At 46.0% G+C, this 13,898-nt stretch overlaps 1 protein-coding gene across 1 annotated transcript in view; it reads right to left on the bottom strand.

Annotated features, from left to right (window-relative positions):
• LOC131260195 (tyrosine-protein phosphatase 99A) overlaps positions 1-1,058 on the bottom strand; it is a 38,730-nt gene extending 37,672 nt beyond the window's left edge. The window contains exon 1 of the mRNA XM_058261875.1: positions 962-1,058. Coding sequence (XP_058117858.1) covers positions 962-1,058 — 97 coding nt within the window. The remainder of the gene's footprint in view (positions 1-961) is intronic.
• Between the last annotated feature and the right edge of the window lie 12,840 nt (positions 1,059-13,898).

The raw sequence follows: 13,898 nt of genomic DNA, 5'->3' as shown, positions 1-13,898 counted from the left end.
CGGTCTACCAGCTCCAAACACCGGGGGCCTCTGGTTTCATTTTACTTTCAAATCGACCCAACCGGCAATCAGTGCACTTCTAGGCTAATTCGGTTTCCATCGACGGCAGCCGATAATTAACGATCGATAAAACTCATAAAATCTTGCCTGAAGATGCGATCGTGGTATGCCAGAGACCGCAGGAGCCCCGAGAACCTCCGTGCCGCTCTTTGTAACACCGGGTTTGCTTGCTGCGAGAGGTGAAAAGGTTCCACTCCATCCCGTTCGGAGGAGTGAAGTTAAAGTACGGGGAAAACCTTCGGTAGAGCTAACCAAGCAGACGAACGGCGATGGGGATGTTAGCAGCTGGCACCGGCATCGAGGGAACATCTTAGCCCCGGGTGGGTTTCACCCTTATCCCTTTCAAGATGATGCGCGTAATAACGTTTGGAAGATCCTTCAAAGTTAAAGGGAACGTTTAATAAAAATCCAATAAAGCTCAACAGCTCCGGAGGGGGGACGGGGTCCCTAGGTAACGTTCATTTGGCGTGGGGTGGGCAGCTGGCAGGAGACGCTTCTCGAGTGAAGGTAGTACCGAAATGAACGCCCGCTATAAACCGTCCACCGCAGGAGGATATAAAAGTTCGTCTGAAATGGAGAACGAAGGAAAACTAAACATAAAAACAGATAGTGCCTATGCGTTTCAAGCAGCTCTTTAACTCTGCAGGTTCTTTGTGCTCCCTAGCGCGCTGGAACCGCAACTCTCGCCCGTGAAAGAAAGTACAATAAATGGTAAGTGAAGTGGGTAAATGTATTATGAGCTTTTTCTCCGTTTTATCAACCGAACTGCTACTGTTGGCCGACGTTTCCCAGGGAACCGGGACCTGGAACTGCTAGTTTTTCCTTTTCTTTCATTTTTTTTCTCCCACAGTGGCTGTGAAAAGAATAGTACCCTGTGTCACCCCGCCCCCCTACCGCTTACCGAATATTCTCGTCGTGCCGGATCCGGTAATGAAGGTTGCTGCAAAAATTAATCCACAGACGATAAATTTCCACTTGGCCACGATGGAATAACTCATGGTTACGGGACCGGTGGCCGTCGGGCGGATCGGTACGGTGCTTGTTTGTGCGCATCCAAGGGGGGCCCGGCAGGCCGACGAAGGCGTCTTCCGCCAGCTTCCGGCGCACCGGTTTCGGCTCCAACTCCGGCGCCCCGTTCCGGCAGCACCATTAACGGGTAATGTGGCCAATATTTCATACACTGCCAGTCACTGCCACCAACATCCTCTCCCCACTCAACCCCGCTCCCAACCCCCCACGCCGGAGTGGGGAAACCCTTTTCTTTATTTGCCCCGCGCGATGAACAATTCCACCTCGGCCTCGTTTCCGGGGGTTTTTCTTCGGCAGAATGGGTGAATTATTATGCTAATTCGAACTCGCACTGATCTATTATTGTCGGGGGACAATTTTCGCTTCCGCACCGTGCGCAATGTCTGCCCTTGATGGGCCCCCGCACACAGACAGCACGGTGTGCGACATCATCCTCGCTATCCTTGGCACGACGAACCGCTTCAGTCGGAAGGAATTCGACACCATTCGAACACCGTCGACACCGTTTGAAACCGCATCGCTAGAATCGATGCTCATTTGCACGCATTCGGTGGGGGATTTGGATTTCTTGTATCATTTTTCCACTTGCTTATGTTGGCCCGTGAAAGCTCGTGAAACACACACTTGACCCGCTTTCCTTTCGCCAAGATATTCTTCTCCAATATTCCACTGCACTCTTGCGCGGATACTCCTATTGACACAGAGGTTTTGCAGTCCTCTCAAGTAGTTGGTAATTTATCACATTTTTCCTTCCGCACACTTCAGACCACCCTCATATCGCCTTCCGAGCACTTTCCTTCCCATTCCGGGAGGCTGGCGGCAGCCATTTCCGTTTCCGAGCACTGACTAGCGCCTTTGTTTACCTGACTATGTTTGGTCGCGCGTCGGAAAAGTGCTGCCCGACTGGAACGACACAGCAGTGGTGACAAACAAGCATACACTCACACTCCCACCCACCCACACGCACACGCACGCACCTACCGCGGCCGCAGCTCGAACGTTTTCCGCCCGAACTCGCCCAACATCGGCACTGTTGACATTGGTTGCGTTTTGATTTCACCAGCGAAAGTGTGAGCTGTCACCGGGGTTTGTGTTTTTTTGTTGCTTCGCCTCACTTATTGTTTTGCTTTCCGCTTGTCACACTATTTATTGGCACGCCGTGCGGTGGGTCGAACTTTTCCAGCCGCCACGACACGTGATCATCGGTCGGGAAGCACGGGACACCGGGGCTTGGGCGGATGTGGAACAAGCGGCCAGGAAATGGGCCAACCAGGATCGACGCTTTCTCGTTCGTACATACACACACCCACAACGCGATGGGAAACACTCCGCGGACGGTTGACGCGAGCACGCTCAAGGATAGCACGGGACTGAACTTGGTTCGCTTCCGGAAGCGCCGTCGAAGCATCGACATCTGGCTTCGTGGGCTCGCAGAGGATGGTCTCCATTTTTCTGCGCCGATTGCGAGAGTTGGCCACACTCTCTGTCTCTCTCTTTTTATCGTTTGCGAGCGAAAGGATACTCGACTGCTCGAATTGCTCCACAACACATGGAAAATTGCGTGAGTGACGCTCGGCGAGGGTTTCCCTCTTTATTTATATGCTATTTTGCTCCAGTAGTCTACAGCGCGAACTTGAAAATGGAAAAGTATATAAAGGCGGGTGGCGCCTAACCGAGAGCTTCTCGATTAGATACAGGGCAGTTCTGTATGCTTTTATCTCATGGACTTTGGTGGAAAATTACCTTTAAACACATTAAAGTGACGAGAGTTGTTGCATCCAATTTTACTTATTTAAATTCCAGTATTAAGAAAGATAGTGTCTGCTTCAAAAAACTAGAAAACAAATACTGAAAAAAAATCTTTTCAAAATATCTACTCTACATTTATAAGCCAGCAAATTGTGGAGATAATATAAACATAAGATAAATAAAAAGGTTCACGATCGTGATCCTGTCTATAAATAAGAATATACACTCAACTTGATTAAAATGTCAATAAAGCGTAAAACAACACTAGACTACACTGGAAAAGAAAAAAATGAAGTAAGTCGTGGTGAGAGTATTCGAAAAATATGTTAAATGATCATTTGTATCCATGTTTAGATCAGTAAAAAAAAAGAAATATTCAACACTTCCCAAGATAGTTCGTCACACGGTTGGTTGAGTTAAAATCAGTGAAAAGTTAAATGAAAAATGTTAATGAAAGACAAACAACAAGCGTTTGTTTGACCAATTTTCACTCAGATCAGTATTGGGACTTTAATCAGAATTCCCTTCTCCCGTTGATCCAGTTCGCATCACTTGCGATTTTTTTTTTTGCCTCTCCTACTTGAAACCATGCGAAACCACAATTTTGAATTTCGAAAAAGGGGAAAAGTGGCCAGAATTGAACGGAACTGGAAGGAATTTCGGGTTTTCCGGCCAAATGCAATAACACACCGCAAGCAAACATCGAAAACACTGCCCATGTTCCGCTTATTGCAAACATGGTTACAATATGAGCCGAAACGTGTGTACACAGAATCAGATGCTAATTATTTCTCCCCCTCTCCACTCCGCACCCAGGCGTCGCCTGTTCGTTGTGCGACAACATTTCGGTATGCCGAATAATTTTCACTGCTTTCAATTAGGCCCAATCGGCGGGGAACCTTGTTCGGCCCTGGTCGGGTGTTATGTTACTGTGTTCTCCCACTAAGGTGGAAGTCGAGGAAAAATGTTGGACAGCACAGTTGTGAAAAGCTGAGCGAAAAGGTGGACCGTTGTTCCATACGCACACACACACACCCATACATTTTGCCGCCAGTTTTCTGGCTGGTTTGTCCGATGAGTGGGCCTGATCTGGGACGCGGCTGGAGGCGAGACGAATTTTTCTCTCCAACCCGGACGGGGTCCTTTCCGGTACGAAATCGTTCACATTGCCGGTCCGCCGGTTCCTGTGCGGAAGCGACCTCGTTACATGTTGCGCACCGGAATGGCACACAAATATTCATCGTAATACACAAGTTAAGCACGATCCGCAGCTCGACCGCTTCGGTTCCGGCTTTTCCGGGGGCGCAAATACGAAAATATTCGTCAACATTTTACATCACGAGCCGATGCTCGGTCACCACGGTTGTTGTTCTTTTAATCCGCCTTTCTTCCTCCACCTTATACACACACACACACACACGACCCCGTCGCCACACCAGCCTTTGGCAGGGATCATCTGCTGGTGCTTGATGTTCCGTAATCTCGGCGCCCTGGACGAACGACTGGCTCGCGCAACGAGTACGAGCGGAAAAGCCCGGAAAATGATCTATTTGATTAAATATTCAACAACGCAGGAGGCGCTGATGCTGGCGACGCACGGACCAGGCAGCACCGGCTCGTTTGTGTCTCACCCGCCCGCTGTAACGAAGACGGATGCTGTCCATCAGCATTATCGTAGCCGGTGGTGGTTTTTCCTGCCCCGTGGACCACGCGATAAGCAGACATGCCCCCACGAGCGGACCGTGTTGATTGCTATCCGACTGCGAAATCCGTGCTGTTTACTGTGAGGTCAAGTGGACCACTGAGAGGCTGGCGCAGGGGAGGGATACTTCCGGACTGTCCTTCCGTATCGCGTGAGCCAGCTCGTCGGTGGTCGGCGTGGTCTTTGTGGTCACTGTCATCATCACTGGAACAATGTTTACCTTGTAGCAGAATACGTAATTGTTGTTAAGTATAAACACACCCCTCCTCCGCCACCTGAGGTCCTTCAACGTCCGGCGGACGAGCTGCTGAGTGATTAATCTTGAAAACGTGATTTCTTGTCTACTGCCACACGCCAACACAGACACACACACACACATACGCTCACGCATCCTTCTCTTGGGGACCGGACAGTGTCATCCCGGTAACTGCAGTGATACCTGCGAGTGTGAGTGACTCCGGCCGGATGGTAGTTGTCTTCTTCTCAGATGCCGCGGCCATGTTGGATCGTTGCGGCTTGAGCTCGACCGAAACGTGCGCGTTTGATACTACCAGGCGGAGTGATAATTGATCACCTTGGCGTTGTAATTACTCGCACTCGAGTGTCTCCCATACCAGGGAGACAATTGTCAGAAGCATGGTTGTTCCTCCCCCTCCGAAAGATTACATTAAGCGTAAGTGCCACCCGAAGGGATGAAGTCAATCAGCAAATTAAAGGGTGCAACACTTTTTCCTCTTTTGAACAAAGGCGCTGTTTTGCTACTTAAGTAGCAGGAAATTTCCACCTTTTACTCGTGTTAACATACATATTTAATTGGTGCTCTTGTCGAACACGCATGCACTCATACAAGGTTCGGCCTTTGATGAAACGTGTACAAAAACCTTAATGATTGTTAAACGGTGCTTGCAGCGATTTACCGGATTTTTTTTTATTTTTGAAGCATTTTGAATAGCTTGATTTTTGGATGAATACAGGAATCAATCACTTAACACCAGGTATACAATTTGTTTTTTTTAAACATTACGTATTTGGTGGAGATGAAACATTAAACATTTTTTTGAACAATACAAATAGCGTTCGTATGTCAAAACGTTCTGAGAACGTATAACCTCAAAAAAGGCAAATTTTACGAGAAAATTGTTAATTAACAGATTGCATTACCTGTTTTTCCAAATTCCGAAACTTAAAAGGCAACCCTCGGAGTTTAGTAAAATTATTGTGTTGCATTTTTACTTCCACATTTCTCTGCTTCGAGGATAAGTATAACTGTGGCAAATAAAAAACATGAAAAAAACACACATAAAAATATATACGCAAACAAGAGTATCACAACCGCGACAAAGGAAAGGAGAGTAAGCGAGAAGAATATCATGATAAGTAGTAACTCTTTTGGATTGGTTGCATTTCATTATGGTTGCACACGATTGCACACAATTTCGTGACTTAAATGTATCGTCTATTGCTTACTCTGAAACCGGCTAATTAATTTCACAAGCAAATAAATTAAAATATATATTTCTCCATTTTCAAACTATGAATTCTAACACTAGGTCAAATCTCAATCCAACAACGGTATCAGATAACATACTACTAAAGAGTACGATATCTAGGGGTGAAAAACTATATTTTATCTTTGCACCCTTAAAGAAAATTGGTTTTTCTTTGAATAATTGCCATGGAACTTCTCCTACACAGCACCTTTGGGAAATTGGTTCTATCTTTAGTTTGGTACAGTACTAATGTTTCGCGCAACATAATGGGTTGAAGTTGAATTGGATTAAAAGACCATTTTTCATTGATTCATGGAAACAACCTTTCTTCATTATCATATATTCAACAACAAACCCTTTCTTTACGTCTCACACAAACGTAAACCCGTATAAACAACGCCTTCCCACGATGGAAAATTAAATTGCATCAAACTAATAGCATCCTTAACCGGTATCAAGAGCCTTCGGTTCCTCAATCTCGCATCGGTTGAGCTGGGTAATCCGAACGCATTGCCCCGTGCAGACTGGTTCGTTAGGTAATAACCATTAGTGGGGCCTGTTATCATGATCGATATAAATTTACCCTCGTCGTAGTACCTGTCGTTGAATGCTTCATCCCAAATGCACGGCACGCAATCATTTACGCTCTCTTGCGATGTCGTTGGCTGTTCCTGTCGCTCTGTCACGGTTGCGTCCTGAGTGTTTAGGTGGTGCCCTGTCACGGCCCACACGCGATACACCTTTGATCCCGAGCGACAAAAGCCATCGAGCGGGTCTTCTGCTAAACTTGCTGGAGTGTGACCCATACGGCGCGTTTTCCAGCGTGGCAGGCTGCAGTAGTTTACGGCAGTTTTGCTGGAGCAGCTCTGGGAGAGTATTTTAATGCAATTTTCTTCTAGTTTATGATTAGCTAAACCTAATGGATCTGGTTTTAGCTGTCGGATCACTTTGGTTAGCAATAAAAACAGCAGTATCAAGACGCAAAGGATGCGCTTACTGATATGAATAGTGTTATGAATAGTGATGTGAAAAAAGTTAAAATCTGATAGAGAAAAGAAAACTTTCATTTTCTTTTTGTCCATTCCAAAGATATGTCGCAACAACAGACTGCCTTCGAATATTATTTTTTTCCCCTGAAATACATATAAAAAACTAAACAAGCGAACATCTCTTGATCAAAAGTAAACACACGGTAAACTTCCCGTCCAACGAGCAGCTCGATGGAATGTTCATTATTCTTTTCGTTTTTTTTTCAATTATATAATCATTTTTCCTCATTATCGGGATGAACACCCGCTACACCGAGACACTCCCTGCCAAGGACCAAACCATGTAGTTTTCATCCGACATCTTACTCGTGAATGAAAAACAGGAAGAGGATCCGTTAGTATCATTTGCATTTGTCCCCCAGCTTGGTCTTCCAGCATGCCCGAAAAACGATTATGAAATCGTAATACCGAGCATTCGGTTGGCAAAAATAGCATGAGTCAAGTGAAGTGACGCTACCATACTAGCACGCCTCCCTATCTTTCAGTTTCTCTCTTTCTCTCTCTCTCTCTCAATGTTTGTCTGTTCGCACTACCTGTGTTCTCGACTTAGCGCAACGGCCATGCTTTCTTTTGCTTTCTTGTTTGTGTTCTGAGAATAATTTCAGTAATTTATTCATCCCTTATTCGGCCCATCGATGTTGGCCTAGTTCCCTACCCTCAAAAAGCCACCCCAAGATGCGAATATCTTGTGATGTTGTATTTTGGTGTCCGAGTGTGTGTGTGTGTGTGTGTGTGTGTGTGTGTGTGTGTTTTTTCAATACTTTGTTTTTCTTTCCCTCGGTTCTTGTTATTTTTAGCTTCAAAGACCCCTCCCGTCCTTGCCCTCCCCATCGTTTATGATGTTCAAGAACAGGAATCGGAAAGAGTGGTCACTGGGACAAACTTTCCCAAAAAATAGAAGCGCGTACATCGAAGACGGACACAAGACAAAGGTAGAAAAAAAAGAGAGAAAAACATACCGATCCTCCTCGTATCCCCCCGCTCCCTCGGACTACCTGGGACGGCGCCGCGTATCCTTAAAATATTTCTAGCTCCCTTCCGATGGGAACCAAAGGTGTACATTATTAATGGCCAGAATGTGATGAGCGACCGGTTTGAGCCGCAAGAAGGATGGGGGGAGGAGGGGACGAACATACACCCAGTTACAGGGCGGATATCGGTCCAAGTGGGCTGGCTGAAGAGGCCGTGGGTAAATGTTTACCCTCCCAAACCACCCCCGCTCTCGTCCCTCCCATCCAAAAATGGCCCCTAGCGCGGCCCAGAGTGTGCATATTTCTGCTAGGTTCTGATACTAAAATATTTAAAACATCATATGGGTTACCGAGGCTTCCCGGGGAAACCCTGCTTGCTCGTGTTTTTCTTTTTCTAATTCTTTATTTTCCTATATCCTGGATTGGATACCGCGGTGCCGAAGGAATCCCCAAAAGGACACAGGCAAGGCGTAGCCAAAACCAGGTCCAGGGCGGGAAGAGGGAAAACCGGGAACTCTTGTGCGGTGTGTGTTGAAATCTAGACATCACTTTGCTACAGATTTCCTCCGGTGTGGCGTAAACAAAATGTAAATTTAAGTACTAAATGTGATCTCGAGCGCGCGCGGAGAGCGTGGGAAGGTATCCTAATGAATAATTTCCATACGCTCCCCCGTATCCGTATCCTGTTTTCCCTTTTCTCTCGGCACGTGCACACACACACACCAACACACCCACAACCATCACCAGCTGAGCGGAATGTTGGGGTCTTACTTCCGCCGATCGAGTGCGTCGGGGACGAGGGCCGAGAATGGTTATAGAATAATTTGCCAACAATTAACTTAAGCAATATATCTTTTTCGTGCTAGTTTCACTTGATGCGCCCCGAAAACGTGGCGAAACCGTCGCGGGAAACCCGACGCCTGGGGTAATGAAGTTTCGTTTCGCCCATTACGCAAACCGGATGCGTTGGGGTGGAGTTTAAGGGGCCCGCCAGAGTTTCACCAAGAGAAGGGGGGAGAGCGAGGGGCGTTGGACGCATTCGTACGCAGTGGGCAATTTATTTAAATTTATTCCATAATTAAAGAGAGATGACTTTGTCGGGAGTTTTGTTACTCCACTCGTCCGCTGTGTCCGTCGTTTCAGGTGCTTGGTGGTGATTCGGTTGTGTAGAAAGACGCAAGGAGTGGAGGAGGGTAGGGAGAGATGAACGATTCGTCCCGCTTCGACGGCAAACTGGCCGAGCGGCAGCAAATGTAAGGCGCGCGCACTGTTGTGGAGAATTTTATTCAAATCCTGTGGTAAAACGAAACGAAACTTGTTGAGCAAGCTACAATCCGATTCAATCGTTCATTTCCACCGTCACTTCGAGTGGCCCGAAGATGAAGGAACGAAAAAAAAAACTGTACAGCAAATCAAAAATCCGGTTCCACGAAACGTTTCTCTCTTTGTGAGCAGTTTGTAATCGTTATCCTTAACATTTTCCCGCACAACACGGATTTGCCTACATTCAGGGCTCATAACTTCCGGCATCGATTCCTTTCCGCGAAGCGGCGATTAGAATGGGCAGCGAAAACTGGCGGTTTTTCCAACGAATCGAACCGCTTTGGTAGAATGTATGCAAAGGTGCCTTATCATTAGCTTTATAGAAAAGGTGGCATTCATGGAAAACCGCCATAGAAAGGTGGCCAGCTGAGGCGTGCACAATTATGGCAGTGTGCAGTTAATTGGATTAGCCTGTGTGCAGGCTTCATGCGTGAATTGGTGCACGCGAGATCCATCGCTGGATTAGAACAACACGTTCCAGCCCGGCGGTCACGTTCTAATGAACCTGGGAAATTGCTTCCGTATTTTCCTCGTGCGTTGGGGTGGAGAGAGAAAAACAAAAACAACGGTTAGCGGCCAAAATTTCCAACCTAATCACGCATAACATTGGTAGCTGGCTGGAATCGGGAGGAATTAAAAAGAAAGTTTTTATCCCAAAAAGCCAATTACTGCTTTTATTAGGCAATTATTTATTTTATTTTTATGTGAAACACGAGTGACCGCTTCTTCAAACCGATCCAACCAAAGCGAGTAGGGTTCCCCCGTAGGCGTAACATGGCGTTGGCGATCGTCCTTCGGTCTGCCCGAAGTGGCGTTACGGATGTTGCAACACAGACGGACAATAATCAGCCCGCGTGCGCACGGGCCGTTGGAAAAAGGGTAGTTTTCCTCGGAAACGCATGGCTACGACACACGTGCGACCGAGCGGATGCGACTCGAGCCCGCACTGGACGGATCCCATCGATGTAAAGCGTGTCACGGAACGATGCCACTCAAAGCAATATCCTTCAATGGAACACATTTTCCCGCAGTTGCGGGCCACCTCGCTTGGCATGCGAATTTTTCACGCCGTGCGTTCGGCGCTGCTCGGGAAAAACGTTCCCGCTTTGATCTCATCTTAGCAGGAATTAATTGTAAAACAACACTATCTGCACGATGCAACATATCCTTTTCGGGGAACTGGCAAGATGGCCGCAGGGGGAAAGAGTTGTACAAGAACTCTTGTTACTGTACCTTTTTTCACTTTTAAAGACAATGCCGACACCATGTATACGTGTGCAACCGAAAAGCGGCCTGTGAAAATCGACCACAAGTGATGAATTGTGCGGCCGCAAAGAATACATCAAAATTTGTATGCATAACTTTCCCAAGAGAAACAACAAGAGCACATTCTGCAGAATCCGTAAAATATGCCAGACATAAAGCGGATGGTTGCTTTTGAACGAAAAACAACGAAACGAATGGTGACATTGAGCATGATGTTTGTGTATCGCGGTCGATTGAGCTTATTTTCAATAGAATCCTGTCCGTACCTTTTTTAATATTGCGCATATTTCGGACTCGTTCACTCGAAGCTCAGTGCGGCATCGGAAAGCATTAAGGAATTTGTGTCAGTGTTTTTTGTACACCAGTAGAAGAAAGAAATGTAGCCTCATTGGGTATAAAAGCCCATGGAAAATATCTGGAATTTCAAAAATATTTTTCGGAAATTTCTTTTTAGTTTCATCATTTTTTAGGTCAACGTTGTTTATCTTAAAATGTTTGATTTGATGAAAATAATTACCTTTGAGAAAGTAAAAGATAACTCGGAACTCAACATAAAAGTTTGTCCAGAATTAAAACACTTTTTCGCCTTGATTCTAGCAATCAGCTCGGTTAAAATTTGTCCAGTAGTTACCGAAAACTAACCAGCTTCAGTGTAACACCTTTCTGCTTTTCATCTCACCGAGGGCAGTGAGACATTATTTAATCAGAAAATTAATTAAACCGATCCCAGCCGTACTGTAAGATATGCTTTGGCTGCCTGGTTACATTTAAATCCGCTTCCTTAGCGCCGCTGGTCAGCTCGGAACGGAAAGCTCCACAAACAGCAACGAACCGTGCCGATTACGTTTGCTTGCCCCGTTTGATGATTTAAAACTCTGTAAAGGTGAACGTGGTCGGGGACGAAGTTCGTTTCGCGCGCCGACACGGGGGGCAAAGCTAACGAAAATAGAAATTGCAAACCTTGCTTTTCCCTCTCTGTCGCGATCCTCTTCCGGTATAAAGGAAAAGGGTGGTGAACGAGTGACAGGTTCTTTGAAATTGAACCGAGCGACCATTGGCGGAGACACACACACACACCAACTTACTAGAGTGAGAGAGAGGGAAAAAACAACAACTAACAATCCCGCGATCAAGATGATCGCCCGGCTCGCGGTTACGTCGCGCTAGAGGAGGCGAAACTTTTCCTAATTTAATTGACGCGAAAACTCAAAACAAGATAATCCTTGCACACGAGCGGCGCTCGGGCGAACGATAAACTTTGGCAGCTTCTTTAATTAAAGCGGCGACGATGGAAGCAATCTTTCGTTCGTTTATTCTTTCTATCTTTGCATTTTTTCAATCGAGTTGTTCTTTTAGGTATAGCATAGACACAGCCCGGAGTTCGACTTTCAGAACGGTACTGGACGGTATCGGGCTGGCGCTAGAGTGTCACCAGAACCGACCCAGAAGGAAGGGTTTTGCTTTATGTGTTTACCTTCGAGCCGGGTGACAGTAAAGTGATAAAAATAGCCCATTTACTTCACGGACTTTTAAGAAACCCTGGAGAAGTTTGCGAAAACATGCAAAGCTGGTGTAAATCCACCAAAATTGCGCAGCTTCAGAGCATTCCATCCTTCTGAAGTCGGAGGCGATTATTACGGATATTATTAGCGATGGAATGAAAAAGTTTCCACGTCTTAACGAACCTCCCACATTCGCAGGGAAGCGCCATCGCTGCAATCTAATTTGAAGATTTGTGTAAAACTTCGACCCTACCTTTCGCTCCCCTTCATGTCCTTCGTCCATCGCTAATACTCAATTTGGCAAGCACTGTGTGTGACCGGAAAGGAGATGAGCGGAAAAGTTACCTTCCGTTTGCTTCCGTTCGATTCCGTTCCGCCTCGCCGGGCGCAGATGCCCGACCTCCACTAGTCACGTACGGGCCCGAACTCTTGCCACGGATTTATGCCTCTAACACTACATCTTCTTTGCCGTCCGTGGTGATTGCCTCACGCTCACGAAAGAGGGTGAGTTTGATTTTTTTTAAACCCCACTTTTAGCACGCATAGTAGAAGTAACACTGTGGAAGTTTTTCGATCTCGTTACCCTCCCGTAGAACACTGACTACTGTCGGTGTCGGGCAACACGATTGGAATGCATCATGGTGGGGTGGAGGGTCCGTGATCTGCATACCATTCCGGTTCGGGACGACGTTCGTTGAGGATGCATTTTCGAAGATTTAAAATTCATAAGACAACGATTTGCTCCACAAACCAGCAACCTATGCGGTGGCACAATTGTGGCTAGCAAGGTGGAGAGGGGGGGGGGGGGGCAACAGTGGGGGACAATATTGAAACAGTAATACCAACGGTTCACTACTTCGTGGGTGGCAGGAACAGGATATAGTTCGATTAAATTTCCATTGCAAACGAAAGTGTCGCTTTCCAAATACAAAGATGCAATATGTAATCAATAAGCCAGCAAGATAGAAATTGAAAACATTCAAAGGTAATTTTAAAAACAGAAACTAAAAATTACAAGCCATTCTATTTTCTAACCGTTACTTTTCGTCTAATTGCATTTTTCTTGTAAATCCGAAATAACAATAATAGTAAAAACTCATGAGCCACTAACTGGAACAGTTTTACATTTTGAATTGGCTCTCAATATAAATTTTTATAAAAATATTTCCAATATTTGCACCGATCGGAGGCTTCGTAAAACTTTCCTTCTTCAACGAAACGAAAGCGATACAATATAAATGAATTTATGTACTTTGTAAGCAATCTTCAAGTTGTAAGCGAACCTTGTAAGTTGTAAGCGGAAAACTACTAATGTTGATCTTTCTAATCAAAATACGAATCTTCTGCTCACTAATCTGACTGTGTTTACTCTTCCACCGATTACTGTTCACTTTACAACTCCGATAATAGCGCGGGATCTTCTGTTTCCTTACCTTTCCAACGAAAAGGCGAACGTCAGTTTCTTTCCATCTCACTGCTTTGTTGTGTCCTCGCTAGCCGGATGCATTTTCCGCAAAAACCCGGGTGGCTCACCGTTTTCAAACAATTATCTGATCACAACTAATCTCCTGTGTCAACACCGAATAAACTTTCGTTCGTCTTTGCAGAAGCCATACCCTCGGCTGTGCTTCAGGAGATTAGCCCGGGTTATCCGGCGTCGTTGGCATAAGACGATGGTTACAACGGTGTTGGCTCTTGTAACGAAGGGAAAAGTCTCTCGAAAAAGCCTCGACTACCGATGAACGAGTGGCACGGAC

The sequence above is a fragment of the Anopheles coustani genome, chromosome 3 (genome assembly GCF_943734705.1).
Source record: "Anopheles coustani chromosome 3, idAnoCousDA_361_x.2, whole genome shotgun sequence".
Classification (NCBI taxonomy): domain Eukaryota; kingdom Metazoa; phylum Arthropoda; class Insecta; order Diptera; family Culicidae; genus Anopheles; species Anopheles coustani.
This window is presented reverse-complemented; position numbering and strand designations above follow the sequence as displayed.